Raw genomic sequence first — 16,191 nt, 5'->3', positions numbered from 1 at the left:
AAAAAGTCTGCTCAGAACAAAACAAAAAAAAAACATATCAATATGTCTTCGAATCCCAACTGTTCACCAAGTCATGGTAAATTCTGCCTTGCCTCTTGCTTGCCAGATACGTCTTCTCAATGTGATCTGATATATTTAGATATTTAGATTTAGATTTCTTCTCACTGGAAATGTTCATGTCCAGTTAATGTTACCAAATACATTCTAGTAATGTCCTCCCCTTGATCTAAAGGGAGAAAAACTGATTAATCAAAGCCATTCCACTTGTCATCACAGAAGTAAATAAATTTATTAAACGTCCTACAATACTCAAATGCACCAGATATTCCTCCTGTGATTTCAAGATGTGTTATCGTCTTTCCCCAGAGATAGCTTCCTTTTGGAGTGGCATCAGAGTAGCAATATTAGAACCATTTTTCCCTTTGTCCAGTAAACAAAGACCTCCTTTTAGGTGTTTTCCTGTGATGTTCCCTACAGTAATTCTTTTCTTAATGGGCTTGAGGTAGTTCTGGAAACCTGTCTCTCAGTGATGATGGTCAGGTGACAATCACCTATTCTTCTTTTCCTTTTAACCTAAGGAAAGCATTCACACAGTTTATGTTCAGACTAGAGCAGATGTCAGTTCATCAGCTGACTCCTAGTTCTCAAATGGCAAGTTTCCTTTGCAAACTGAAAAAAGGAATGCTTTTGTTTTCAGTTGGTATGAAAGGGGCAAGAAAAGGGAATGGACAGAAACAGAAGACGAGACAGTTAAGTGACAGTTTGCACTGAAGTCACTTGCCTGAGAAAGATTTCTATTCAGTCTACACAAACGAGATAGAAGTCATTTTAATCACATTACAGCATTTCAAACAAAACCAGTAATGTAATTACTAAGTTCTCTGGAACTTTTTTCAACACCTTTACCAACAGGTTACTTTAAAGACAAAAGTTATTAAACCACAGTATTTCCCTAGTCCACTTTTAAAAGATTCCTGCTTCTCTTTATGGCAATTTTCAGACTTTTTTCCTGATTTCCTTAGGTTTGTCCATTATTTATCATGTATTAACATTGAAAATACTCCTACTTAGTAGGCAATGATTAAGGAACTTTACATTATTCACCCAAAATGTAATTCTTACCTGCCATCACTGTAATTATCAATCCTACCATTGAAAACAAAGTTTATTTCCAAGTGGTTTCTCACACTGTTGTAAAGAAAAAATGGCCATGTAGAAAGACATGAGATCCATCAAGGAACAGCCTTACCAACATCTCTAACTACTCTGATTTTGAAAAGTTATGACTCTGTGCTTCTAAAGATTCATTTTGAAAACATGAGAGATATAACAGGAGACTTCATACAGTTTTCAGTTTAACTTAAACTTGTTTCCCTATCATCCTTTTTGTGTTCACTTTTCAATAAACAATACTGAAACAATTAATGGGAAAGCAAAGAAGTTATCAGCTTTGTTATAGAACCATTTTCTAAAACACATTTGATATGCTATAGTAATCTACCCTCAGTTAAGCACCGCAGCAACCAATTAATCTCACATTCTCATTTCAAAGCCTTTCACTGGAGAGCTCAGTCCAGCTAATGTAACATTAATAGGAATATAATGAGGGAGGGAAGAGGGAGAGAGATGTCACCGCCTAGTAAATACGCCAACAAGTCTCAGAGCCAAAGAATTGATATCTTCTATCTTAACAAATCTGTGTTCTTTTGCATAAAGCAAATACATACAAGGAAGCAAACATTCTCTTTACTAAGAAAGCCTAAATCAACATTCATTCTTTTAACTTGTGCTCTAAGACTGCATTATCATTGCAGATATCTATCAACACAATTTACTATCCTAAGCTAGTCTTTAAGGTAGGGAACAGCTTCATATGAAAGAGGTAGACTTTCAAGTTTTTACAGCTTCAAGGGCATAAAAGACTGGACTGAAATCCACAAAAATCCTTAAAACATTGGCTAAGAGAAAACAGAAATTTAGAACTCATCTTCTAGTGTCTAAGCACTTAAATTAGACATTTTCCATATTTATCTCATGCATCTAAAAAAAATAATCCCATATCTCAAAACGGACATAATAAAAATTTGCTAACACAAAGTTCCATACCTAATAAACCTGGGTTAGATTGTGAATCTTTCCATTTTTCACCAGACTTCCACTCAAAACCTATGATTATTTTATTCCTCAATGTGTGTATATCTAAGTACAGAAACATACTAGAGTTTGTGAACATACGCTCAGAAATATCTGGGATAATAATCCAGGTTTTGTTGAATCTGCATGTGGTTTCCTTTGACCACCTCTGGGCTAAATGCAGACAAATGAAGCTGAATTCACTCTAAACACGTATGCTTCAATCTGTCCAAAGTACAGATAATGTACAAAAGTACACGTACTTAAAAAAGTACATGTACTTACAAAAAAAAAAGTACATGTACAAAAGTAAGTTAACATTTACCGTTAAGTAGCTACTACTAAAGCCCTACATCAGCTTCAAGCTGGACAGCACTCTTGGCTTTCACAGTATTAGAAAGTACTTCCCAGGACAACTGTTACCAGCTGCCATTCCAGCTCAACGGCTGTGAGAATACAGAGTATAAGAAATTTAGTTTATGGGCTTCACGTTCTTTTCTTGCTCATGGTAATGATTAGAGGCAAAATGAGCATTTGGTACACTTTATTTTTGTTTCAGGGCCTGCTCACTCTGAACTGGCCCTTCTCATCTTTCTTCATCCCTTTCTCAGTCTTGGGGATGCTTCACCTAAAGCTTAAAAGGTAAGCACAGAGATACGCAAAGGTAGAAAAAGTCAGTAAATGGCAAGAGTGCAGTAAATGGCATGGGATGGATTAATAAAAAACAGAGGAGGGAAAAAAAGCAAACAAATAACGAAAATCAAATAAGGAACCTGTATGCAGGTACTAAGTGTAATATACTGGGCTTCTCAGATTTTAAATAGTACTAAGACTCCTGCACAGCTTGTCAACTGGCAAAGCTAAAGTTATACATCTTCCAGAATAATGGAAGATGGAAGATGTGCTCAGGTTACTAGTGGAAGATTTGGTCCTTTAGAAGAGAATTCATCCTTGGCTCCAGACATCTTTTGGGGATAGAAAATTTGTTTTTGCTTGCATCTGCTTCTCTCCAACTTTCTGCAAAGGAGATAATGAGATTATGGTGCAGGCTGTCTCCAGTTTCATTAACCAAATGAGCAACATGTAAACAACGCAGAGCTGAGCTGCAGACTGAAGATGATAAAGGTAAGCTAGCACAAGTAAGTCTTCCCTGAGCGCACTACACTTGGGAGTACTTAGTTAGGAATGTTCTTGCTTGTATTCCCTGTAAGGTCTGACTTTGCTGAGTTGTTAAAGAAGGAAGAATTTTCCAATGGCAGCATTGAGAATTATTTCTTTTACATATACATAGCAAGGGAACGTATGGCAAGCCTGTAGGCTACTCCAACAGACTCCCTCTGCTAACGAGACTGCCTCCACGTTTAGCTTTTACCATCCCTCCTTATATACCCCACAAAAGGAAAAGGTTTGTCAGAATCTTCATAGTCTTCATCATGCTGGTCACTGGTATTCACACAGAGTTAACCTAAGGCTCAGCTCTCATCTTTATGACCAGTTCATGCTAATGGAAGCCAAGAATACAGGTCTGGATCACAAAGAACTCTGAACAGTTTCAGTTAACAAAGTTTACAAGGATAAGGGATCATACTGGATTTGAGACAGCAGTGCTACACAGCACATCGGTATTTTTCATATGAATTATGAACGTGGCTATTGGTATCAACAGAAGCCTGGTGATAGCTCAATCTTCCAGCAAAAGGATCGTATCACGTATGAAAGAAGCACTAATACAAACATCAGGAGAAAGAGTTACTCAAATGCATTTCAAAACTCATTATTTGGCATCAAGCTGGAAGTTACAAAAAGGCCAGCAGGAGCTGTTGATAAATGTATTTGGAGGACTCCTACCAGTTATTTACAAGTATTGTGCATTAGTGTATTGGGATCATCTTCCAGATGGAGTTTCTAGCTGTTACTAATATATCCTACTTGTGAATATGAAATTAGACAACAAACAATACTCTGTAACTCTCAAACTTAAGGCAGGATAAAACACACTGCAACCTAAATTGTTCTGCACCTTTCATTCCCTTACCTGCACAGAGACAGTGACAGTACTTCAAAACACGAGGAACCTATCCCACTTACTGTAAAATAAAAATGTTTTAGCCTAATCCCAGCGAGTTTGAAGACAGATCTGATAATCCATTTAATTTAAATACAGGCTTTTTTGTTTGTTTTTAATCTTGCTTTAACATAAGTCACTTACAATAAAAAAACTCAGCAAGACTATTTAATTGAACAATAAAGTCCTGAAGGAATTTTAGAAAACTCAGTCACCTAAGAACTAAAACACTAGCTGCTTTTCTGTTTAGAAATTACTGAACTTTTTTAGGCATGGACTCTTAAAATAAAAGCACAAAACAGTTCTGCAGGACGTAAAATGGAACCCTAATGGAGTACATGAATTTAACCATAACTTATGGAGAAGTAAGGCTGGAATCAATTTGGAGGATGGGAAATAAAGTACACATACTCATGAATATTTTTCGTGGAAGACATCCAAGAGGCACCAACTAGCAACTCAACTAAATCAGGCTATTTTATGATTTCACAGAATCACAGAATTGTAGGGGTTGGAAGGGACCTCGAAAGATCATCGGGTCCAACCTCCCTGCCAAAACAGGTTCCTTAGAGCAGGCTGCCCAGGTAGGTGTCCAGATGGGCCTTGAATATTTCAAATATCAGATTTGCTCTTCACTGAAATTAATTATATTCTTATGCAGTCTTAATGCACTCATAAGAAAGTAAAATTAATGATGCATTCAGCAGTTATCCGAGGGCAGAAATGAAACTATGCCACTAACCTGAAGGAGAAACTTGCAAGGGACAGAAGTTGCAGCAGTTACATAGCCTGAAAGGCATAAAGTTAAGACTAATCCAATAAAGTGTTCTTAAAATAAGAGTAAGATTTGCAAATATTCCTGAAATAAATGAGACATTGGACGGCTGAAGGTTAGTGATATTACTTAGAGCAGGCTAAGAGAAGCATGACATCATTATTTATTTGTTTTTAACCTTGACATGGGAAAAAGATCATTTCAGTCTGAAAAATTGAAAGCTTATTAAAAAAGAATTTATACCAGTATTGATGATAGAATATGGATGATTACATTAGAAATGGAGAAAATGAGAGCTGTATTTTTAACCCACTTTTTTTTTTTTTTTGAGTATCTGTGCATGCGAGAAAGAAAAGCTGGATTAAAAGAAGCAGAAAAATATCAGTTTATTGAGATGTTTGTTTTTATGGAGTGTTTATATACTAAGAATCCTTGAACATAAAAGTATCTACATAAAAATAATTCAAAGCATATGACAGCTTTTGAATTAAGATGTTTAACAAAAGAAAACTGGATAGATATTTTAGCACAACTGTTTAGTGCTCTTGGAAAAAACTTCTCAGGTGTTACCGATAGCAATAGTATACATAAAACTAAACTTCTTTTGCCTGAATGCAGAACTAGTTAAACCTTTCAGCTAACAAGGTCTGATGCAGTACTCATTAGAAATCAACAATGCTCATGTCTGTTTTCCTTTATCATCTCTTGCTGATTTAGATTCTGGAATACCACCTCTGCATATGCAAACATCTGTCAATGCATTGCATTCACAGCCATAAGACAAACTAAACAGGAGACACACATTCCCTTATTCAACAGATAATTAGCATCTCATTCATCCATTAATATAGACAATAAATGGGATGGTTGATAGGAGTTATGAACTTTATGTTTTATAGGTCTAAACTCCTTATAGTCTGACAGCAATTTAATTTCTGATCTCAAAAACCAAGCAAAAAAATAAGCCTATACATATACACACCATGCCATCTCTAAAATATACCACACTGATAACCATCTATATTTTAAAAAAGGGGATAGATACAGTATCTGAACTAAGTAATTTAGAAACACAACCTTGCAAATGAAACTACGAACAATGGCAGGTCTTCAGGAGTTACGTTATTCCTGCAAAAACACACCACAATAATGTAACATCTGTTACATTAATGTTACATGAAGTTTCTTATCTACTTGTCAAACTTCCCCTTATTCCACAATTTACAGCTCATGGGAACTACCAATTCCACAATTCAGTTGGCATCATCCATGAGCTTAGCAGGATACTAGCATACAAATCTGCTGTCCTCTTAGCACCTACCAGTCTGCTATATTCAAGTTATCCATCTTCTACCTTGCTCCAAGGAAAATTTCTAAGTCATTTATAAGTATCTTTCTCTGGTCCAACCAAGAACACATTCCAAAACAAACAGCTTATTGACAGCAAACATCTTTCAAGCAGATGCTGCTGCACAATAAGTATCTTCCATATTCAAAACCAACATTTCCAGAAGGAAATCTATTAAGTTGAAGTAGACAAACATTAGCTACTTTTAGGATAGTGCTTCAAAAACTTACACAGTTGATGATGCTTGCAACAGCAGCCTGTTCACACTCAAGGAAATTAATTCTAACCCTGGACCTCACAGATATGTATTCTCTGGATAAGTGGGTTATTCACTAATAGAAGTGACTGTAAAAGGACAGCTTATTATAACTCAAGCATACCTCACTGAATTTCTGCAACAATGCAGATGGCAAAAAGTCCTGCAGCTGTAAGTGAACAGGAGGCCCAGTCCAATTGCTTTGAACGAAGAGCTGCAAACTGCCCACACCAAGTAGAAACATCAGCCTCTGCCTGCAATATAGATAAGGAAAACAATTAGTAATAGATCATTCTTTTAATTAGGACTACAAGATCTGATTGATTTCCACACCAGTTCAAAACATCCAGCCTTAAAAATCCACCCCTCTCAGCAGGAAAATATAATTAGCATAGAATTCAAAAATGCTCATGGGAAACTGAAAGGTTTGGAAATATGATGGTTGTAACAAATGACAAATATTTTGGAAACTGAGTTAAATCATGTGTTTTACAATTTAAGGCTGTGCCTATTAGATACAAGTGGAAGATTAGCATCAGATGAAGATTTTCGCTGTTTGCCAACCAGACAGTTGCATTTTCTTATATCTAAACCTCAACATTTTCAAAGAAAAGTTGCTGCATTAGCATACACTACAAAACAGCATATTTATTGTTGCTTTTACACAGCTGCTTAATTTCACTCCCTGTGAGAACAAAACAATCAAACAATCATCATAAAGTTCAGAAGTATCACCTCAGAGCTGGTTCGGATAATTCGGCAGCAAATGCTATCTCACTCAATCATGCTTTTTCATTGCAAAAACAGTACTTTATTTAAAGATGGAATTACAAGACTTTGTTGCCTTCCTGGAACTGCATACAAAATTTTCATATTTACAAGATTTTACTCATCTAATACCCTTATGATACTATTTCTTTATGTACCTACGGTAATAACCTATGTGGCCTGCAGAAAGCAGGGCAAAATCCCTCAGAATTTAATGGCTGATTTAACAGGTGTAGACTTTTAGGAAACTTACACAATTTTTTGGTTTGTTTTAGGATTCTTTTAGGATTTGCAATCTAACTGGGTTATAATCGGTCATATGCCAACACAGGCCCTGTTACATACCACATATAATAACATGCCTCCTACCTACAGTAGATTATGTTCTAACTGTATAAGATAAGAACTGGTATTTTAAGGAGCTCAGTGGAAAAAACCTTGTCATCCTCTTGCTGTGAAACATGGACTTAAAGCTGCAAGAGTCCTCCAAATGGAAACAAAGGGATAAAGCATTATACAACTCCAAAAAACAAAGTCCAATAAAAAAAGCCACACAGAAACAGCTGGTGGGCAAGAATGTGTCAGAATATGTATAACAATGGTGTAGAGTGCATGAATCCAAAAAAAAAAAAAAGAAAAAGAAACACAAGAGCCTTCAGGAGCATTAGAGAAAAAGGACTGGTATAAAGAGCTCTTGTCAATTAGATTTTATAGTTGTCATTATTCAGCTGGGAACTATCACACATCCAAATACTATTTGGTGGTAATCTCAGGTTACCACTAAACTTCCAATCAACTCAAAAACAAAGCAGTGACACTAAATTATTAACATCAGGCACAAAACAATCACACATACACTACTTGTTCTGTTGTAAATTATGCTTCTAAGCTTCTAAAAGGAAAGATAACATACAGAATAATCAATTGCGACATTGCAGCTCAACAACTCTTCAGTCTTTCAAAGACTCATTTTCATTATTTTATCATTTACTCTATTTTTATAATTCCTACAACCAAAATACGTATTTAAGAACTTTATTGAAATCTTTCTATGGTAGGCAAAGTCGCTTGATGTCTAAATGCTTTTGTAACCATGCAGAAGGGCTCTGCAAATTATATGCAATTCCATTACTTTGGCTGTGATTGTCTTTCCACTGTCTTATTTGTCATCATCAGTTGTTTTTTTCTTGTTGCTGTCTTCAGTTTCCAACTGTTGACCAACCTGCAGTCCCCTTAACACTCATTCAGAAACAGAACGCTACTTCTAAACTCTAATCCCTACAAATAAGGCTAGCGTCCCTCACCTATCACTTAATTTCTTCCAAGATTTTTTTTTCCATTCCATCTCTGACTGCCCTTCATGCTTAGAATGCAGAACTGCAAGTGCTTACCTCCCAAGTGCAGCCTTAAAACTGCTCTTCTGTGCTGCCTGAAAAGCAAGAGGCACTGCTGCCAGTGTTCCACTTATTACGGTGACCTATATATAGGTTCATTTCTTTCTTCTAATTTCCTTAGGTATAGAGAGCCATTCATCTCACTCATACTTTCTCCATGTATTTTTTTTAAACACTTCACACCAACTCAAGTAGGTTTGTGATCCATGATGTAAAACCAGATGCTTATATACATTCCACTGTAATATTCATATTGCTTTACTTATATTTTCTCAAACTCAGAAATGACAGAGCATTGATACTTGAAAAAAGTAATGGATTTGCATATAACACTAAATTTTTCAAATAAATACCAATAGTAAGACTATGCTTTAGATACAACTAGGTTATAGATTGTTTTTTTTTTTTTAAATGTTAAGACAAATTACAGAAGAGAAGTTGAAACAAAATTAGAGATGTTTAAGTTATTTTTTCAATTTAAATACATCCAAGCAAGTTGCAAAAACAGCAAGAATTTCTTCACTTTTATTTTTTAACATGCAAAGCATGCTAGTTAACAAACTGTAAGCATCCTGAAGAAATGTGTGTCAGGAAATCAAACCAAGCTTTATTGCAAGGACTTGTTTTGGAAAGTCTGACATTCATTGCTATCTTGAATAAGGTAGTAGCAGTGAATACATGGACAATTAAAACAAGTGTTCATGATCATTTCCTTGTTCCTTTAGGTTTTAGAATCAAACATTTTAATAGACTTTCAAGCTCTTTTGAAACTCTCCTGAAATATTTTTGTTGTGTCCTGCACAGTTGAAAAAAAATGATTATTTCCTCCTGGTCTCTAGAAGGAAACTACCTCAGACAAAAATACACCTCCTTCAAATAGAAGTCATGACAACACCAGAGATGCTCCCCTTCCACTTGCTTAGCATTTATACATTATAACTTCTTCCTCCACAATTCTGCTGACTTCAAATACAGGTATGAAGCTATGTTTCCTGTAGAAGATAAGTGATAGCCTTTGAATTGAGTAGCTGTAGCAGAAAAAAAAAATACCTATTTTATAGGTTTATTGCAAAATATACTTGAGACTTCACTTTTAATCTATGGAGGTTAAAAGTGCCATACCAAAATATGTCTGGCAGGGGAAGGACAGAAGCAGTTAAAGTGGTAGAAAAAGTTGCAGCAAGTTTTGAAATACTGTTAAATATTTTCCTTATAGAACCATGGATTTGGAAGTAGAGAAGTTGACAGGCTACGTCCAAAGAAATTATAATCTAGCTACACAGTCTGAGCTGTTTTGCCTTCAGGCTGCTCCCTTTTAGCTTCACAAAAAGAACTCCCTAACAGTTCTTTTAACACTATTATAAAACCATACTTTGTACTGTGTTTATATTGTGTTAAAAGAATAAGGTTAGCATTATCCAACTTTCTGATCCTGACTGAATTCAACTCACAGAGTTTTTTAATTTCTAGAATTACAGTTCTCAGTTCAGCAAAAAAGCATATATTTGAAGTAAGACCCCACTAGGAAGAAGTCTACTAGAAGTAGAGGAAAGCCAGCGTCTTACTGATTTTTCTGAGCTAGAACTTAGAAGTTGCTGTACTTCCTTTATAGGAAAAAAAGGGATTTTTTCTATTAAAAAAATCCTATAAAGGGAAGAAGGATTTTTTTCCTTCAAAATGAAAAAATAAATAAAACAGCAACACACATTTTCACCACAGGCATTAAAAGATCATGTGCAAAAGTTGCATTCTTTCCAAAAGAAATTAGGCAAAGTAGTACAGGGCCTGCAGGTTGAAAAAATAACTGTGTAATGGATTTTACCTTGAGAAGTCTTTGGAGATCAGCAAACACCACACAGATTTAAGTGCTATAAGCAGTGTCTACCTAAAATAGAAGGTTATCTGCCTTTTTGTGCAAGTTTTTCTATCAACAGAAAGTAACAACTTACTTTCTTCAACACTATTGTCATTCAAAGCTTCTTGTAACATATTACTAGGGGAGCCTAAAAAATCCACTTGGCTGCTACAAAGAGAAAACGTTTCTGGCATACACTGACACATTTTGAAAAGTACACCTTTAAATTCTGAAAGAAAACCCAGCACATAACTTTGGTCAGAAAATTGTCTACTTCTGAAAGGTTAAATATTGTAGTTCTGCCTCCATGTCTTTAGGCAAGGGGGCTTCTAATAATGCCTACAGTTGAAGAGAGAACAAGGAAATCTGTTAAGACCAAAGTACTGGAACACAAGCACCTGAGGAACAAATCGTTTTGCTGTCTGCAGTAGAAAAGCAACAAATTTCTGTAAATAGAATATAGGCCAATAAGAACTCACAGGAAGGGTATGAAAAGAAAACATCACCATGACAGGATACGTATGTCTATATAAAGTCTTACTGAATGCATAATATAGAATATGATTTTCTTCAAGCAGTCGGACAGTTCATAACTGCTATTTCATTTGTGAGCAGGAACAAACTTCAATCAACAGTTAAGATTAAGATTGGGCTAACAGTTTTTAGGATGTTTCAATCCCCACCAGATCTCTCTTTAATTGATGCATAATTCGGAATAAAATATTCCAAGGCAGAAGTTAACAATATTGAGAACCTTCTCTAGACTATGTCACCATCTAAATCCCAGGTAGGATTTCACAGCAACAGCAGAACAAATAAATAAATAAAAACAGGAAAAAAATACCTAGAGACAAAATGCGCAGAAACAATCTTTATACACTCCAGATCAGAAAACAGGAGCGCATGAGATATCAGATAATATATCTCAGATGAGATATCAGATAATCAGATGAGATATCAGATAATCTTTTGACAATCCACAATCAGCGTTGCTAACAAGTCTAGGTAATTTAGAGGTGCCAACTACTTGTTTCTCTCAGGCATTTTAGCAAAAACTCATTTTCATGCCTCATACTAAAACACACTCATTTGTATTCAGCCACGCTTCTTGGCAATACATTACCTTCCTCTTATTTCCTTTATATTTTTAAGTTCTCTTACCCTTTGCTAAAACCTGTTCCCATGCTCATGTTTAAATTATATATGTACCTAATTTTCTACTTCTACTATCCATAATGCAAGAGATTCATTCTAACTGTACTCCATATGCTAATTCTTTCTGTTAATGAGTCTGACTTCAGTGTTTATAATTTTCCAAGTAAATAATGAACAGGCTAAAATCCAGCTTATTGAGTCTTACAAAGAAAATAACTAATCCATTAATACCAGCCATGAATAAGTTACTCAGTTTATATTAAAACAACCTTACTATGAACCAGACTCAGAAATATGGACATTACTTTTACAATAACTTTACATGGTACTTCAAGTATTCACATTAATGTAACACAATGTTGCAGAGAAAACTGTTAACAAACTGTTTCAAGACACACAGCAACATGAATTTACATTTCTTGGTTTCTTTATACCAGCAGCTTCAGAGGTCGTCACCATAAATAAGGCCAGTGTTTTCAACAACCCCTCATATCAGAACACTATCCAGTGAAAGAAATAATGATAATGAACAGATGCCTCAGGAAAGTGGGAGAACAACTTGAGAAATCAATTTTGTATTTTTCTCCCAGATCAAGAACTTTGGAAGCCCTATGACACATACTACAAAACAAATAACGCCTTTTGGAAAATCAAACATTCCCTCTATTAATCTTCCATATAATAAATAATGATTTCCACCTTTCCACGTTATCAACCTCTGCGGAACAGTCCAGGTATGTCAGGATCCGTTTTTCCAGGTAACTTTCAATGTTCTCCTCTGACACGGAAGATGCACTGAAAACATTCCGGATAGCTGAATTTGAAAATATTGCTTCATATTTCCCATCAAAAATCAACTGCAACAGTGATCCACTTTCTGGAAATAAAAAAAAAAAAAAGGAAAATAAATCAGTGTTAAATTTGAAAGAATTTCATCCTACAAGAGCTATTCCAACCAAAACATATACCTCTCCCCTTTCAAGTAATGAATCATCATTTAAGTTGCCAGAAAACTGCAGTTGCACTGAAACTGAAGAACAGCAGTAGCAGGGGTCACCTTAATCCAAAATGAATTTTACAGAATTTGTATTAACATTACAATGAAATACAAACTGCCAGATGAATGTAAAGCATAAGAGTTGCACAGGAATTTCAGGGGAAATATATGGATAGCCTTTCAAATACATACACTGACAATTATCATAGGAGGGTTTTCTTCCTCCAAAACCTTTTTGTTTTTTTTTTAGTGTGTGATGGTAAAATCCTGTGGGAGAGACAATTTCAAAGACTTAAGGATTCTTTCAGGGAAACTGCAGCAAATAACAATGGTTCAATATTTGCAGAGTTCCATGAATACCCATGTATAACCATGAAATACACAGCCCTCACTTTAAATGCTTAGAATATTCAAAAGAATGGACAGTACTTTTCTGAAGATAAAGTCGTATTATCTTCCTGTAAGTTTATTACCTCGTTCTTCAGATTAACTACTGAGGTGGATATGAATCCATGAATGTTTCTCTGCCCAATCCTTTCAAGGCAAACAGAATTCACAAAGTGCTATACATTTAATTCCTAAGAAGCTTCAAACTCATGAAGTATTCTTGACCCAGGCTTTGTTCACAGAAGGTATCTTCCCTTCTTTCATCAAGCACACTACATTGTGACCAATCCAGCAGCTGTCTGCTAGAACAGTTTCAGCAGGTTAACACCTTCTGTTCTTAGAGAAATTGGTACCTGTCTACACTGCAGCTCATGCAGACATACTAACTAGTTGTCAACTAGCTAATGCAGATGCTGGTAATGCAGGTGAGGAAATGCAGAGGTTACATAGGATACATGCCATATTAACCTGTGATTCCAGCTGTGGACCGCAGCTCCTGTGCACTCAGTGTTACCATAGCTACCCTAATATTAGGGCCTAAGCTAGCCTATTTAATGCTAGCACAGGTATACATCCACACCAGCTCCAGCTGCACACGGAAGCTAACCAAACACCAACCCCCAGCAAAACCAAGTGCTCTCAGTCTCGGACACGACTGAAGACTGAGCACAGAAATCAACTTCAGTAGCAGCGACGGATGATTTGGTAGAGATGGTGATGGACACACATTCGCTCCTAATCTCTACAGACCAGGCTGCTGAGCACAATTTACTTTTGTTCTTTGCAACAATGACCAGCCACCTGATATAAGAAGTCTTTTTTTCTTCTTTTTTGTGGTAAATGATTGTAAAACATTTCAAGCTGTACCTGCAAGGGCACATACAAAAGATTAGGAATGGTTCTGGGGCCTTACTGACGTCACATCCTCACAGAAAACATAAATAATGTGAAACTTTCTCCCATCAGTGCTCTAGGGGAGGATTTCTTTCACAAAGTGACAACTTATTTATATGTTACAGCCGTCCGGACAGGTGGCACTGTATTTTGTAGAATAACCCTTGGCCCTGAGGACACTAATGAAGAATACCGAGGTTTTTCTTTCTAGTAACATTGCAATGTAACTGTAAGCACATAAAATCTGCTCTTGGTTCTTTATTTATTTTCTTATAAGACACCATACAAGTTCAAGGTCACAGTCTTTAACTTTTACTTTCAGGGCCCACTGAGGCGATGACTAAAAACCATCACAACCCCCACCATTTTCTACCTCTACGGCAAGACAGCTTTCTTCAATACCACTCTCCACATCTTACCACAGCACACTACTTAAAAAATAATAAAATAAAATAAAATAAAATAAAATAAAATAAAATAAAAGCCACAAGTGTACACCATTCAGTGAGAAGCTATGAAAGACCTGCCAGATGTCATAACACCACCTGACATTTTCAGACAATACAAGAATTACAGGTAAATAAGAATTAACATGAGGAAATAGAGCTGAGTAGATCAGCTTTTTTCCAAGATTCAGCATATGCTCGGGGTACAGATAAAGGACTCTTTATCTCCACATTTTTTTCGCTGTGCTACAGCAGGGAGCTTCTCGCCGCTGCCACACGCGGCAGGCAGGTGCCTCACTCGCTCCGGTCCTGAGGAAGCCGGGGACAGCCCCGGGGCGACGCCTGAGGAGCGGCGATGCCTGAGGAGCGGCGGTGCCCCCACAGCAGCAGTGCCCCCACAGCACAGCCCGGTGCCCGCCTTAGGGGACCCCATGAGCCGCGTCTAAGACCCCATAAGCCACGCACCGCTCCCCCCTCACCTCCTCTCCCCTCCGCCCCGCTCACCTGCCGCCGAGACATCGCCCTGCTTCCACTCCAAGGACTCGGCGGCGCTGAGGAAGCCCCTCAGCAGGGCGCGCTCGAGGGCCAGCATGGTCCCGCCGCCCTCCCCTCAGCCCGTGCCCCCCTCTCAGCCCATGTGCGGGCAGCGGCGGCAGGGAGCCGCCATCACGGCCCCGTCGAGCACGCCGGGAGGGGGCGGCGCAGCGCAGGCGCGGCAGTGGCACTAGTAATAGTAGCACTAGCAGCAGTACTAGCAGTAGTAGCAGCAGTAGCAGTAGCGAGGGGGTGGAGCCGTCGCCGTTAGCGACCGCGGTCACAGAATCACAGAATTTCTAGGTTGGAAGAGCCCTCAAGATCATCGAGTCCAACCTCTAACCTAACACTAACAGTCCCCACTAAACCATATCCCTAAGCTCTACATCTAAACGTCTTTTAAAGACTTCCAGGGATGGTGACTCCACCACTTCCCTGGGCAGCCTGTTCCAGTGCCTAACAACCCTTTCGGTAAAGAAGTTCTTCCTAACACCTAACCTAAAACTCCCCCCCGGTGGCCTCGTTGTTGAGGCGAGGGGCTCCCGCCCGAGCTCGGTTCTCGCCCTGGGCTGTGTTTGTGAGGGACTTAGGGCGTGTGAGCCCCAGGTTGTTTGTCAGTTGCCCCGGGGAGAAAAGCGGGCGTCTCGGGGGTCATGCAGCTGTGAGGGAGCACTGGACGCCACGCGTGGGCAGGCAGGGGTTGCCCAGGTATGCCTGCCTGGAGTGGGCTCGGAGCCTTACATTTGGGCGGCTGGGAAGGGTGTGAGGTGCCATATTGCCTCCTGTCCTGCCTGGACCTGTAGTTACTTCAGCACCTGTTCAGATCCTGAGGGAACATAATATTGGCGATCACCTCTGAGCTCTTTGCATACAGACGAGGAGGAAGAGGAGAACGAGGAGAGAGGCCATACCTTCATGGGCATTCAAAATGGAGTGAAATGATGGAAATGTTCACTCAGAATGGTTAACAAACCTTGGTGTGAGCAAGTCAGAGAGCTAACGCAGCTAGGAGTAAATCCTTGGTGCAGGAAGATGACTTCTGAGGATGTCTTCACTGCAAAGGTTGAAATTCATTTTGCTACTCAGTGCAGCTCATAGTATAATGAAGTAGAGTACTTGCCAAGGTTAATTTGAGGTCTTACAAACATCATCCTGCTTTCATATCTAACTTATAAGTTAAAATT

At 37.9% G+C, this 16,191-nt stretch overlaps 1 protein-coding gene across 2 annotated transcripts in view; it reads right to left on the bottom strand.

The window, feature by feature from the left end:
* TTC27 (tetratricopeptide repeat domain 27) overlaps positions 1–15,189 on the bottom strand; it is a 113,536-nt gene extending 98,347 nt beyond the window's left edge. Inside the window, exons 1-3 of one of the 2 annotated variants that reach the window (XM_027453929.3) lie at positions 14,978–15,189; positions 12,449–12,626; positions 6,702–6,831 (exon numbers count right to left, since the gene is read on the bottom strand). In XM_027453929.3, the coding sequence (XP_027309730.2) occupies positions 6,702–6,831; positions 12,449–12,626; positions 14,978–15,065 (396 nt within the window). In that variant the 5' untranslated portion in view covers positions 15,066–15,189. The remainder of the gene's footprint in view (positions 1–6,701; positions 6,832–12,448; positions 12,627–14,977) is intronic. The other variant, XM_027453926.3, reaches the window with a different exon arrangement.
* Positions 15,190–16,191: the final 1,002 nt, after the last annotated feature.

This window comes from Anas platyrhynchos, chromosome 3, assembly GCF_047663525.1.
Source record: "Anas platyrhynchos isolate ZD024472 breed Pekin duck chromosome 3, IASCAAS_PekinDuck_T2T, whole genome shotgun sequence".
In the NCBI taxonomy this organism is placed as follows: Eukaryota; Metazoa; Chordata; class Aves; order Anseriformes; family Anatidae; genus Anas; species Anas platyrhynchos.
This window is presented reverse-complemented; position numbering and strand designations above follow the sequence as displayed.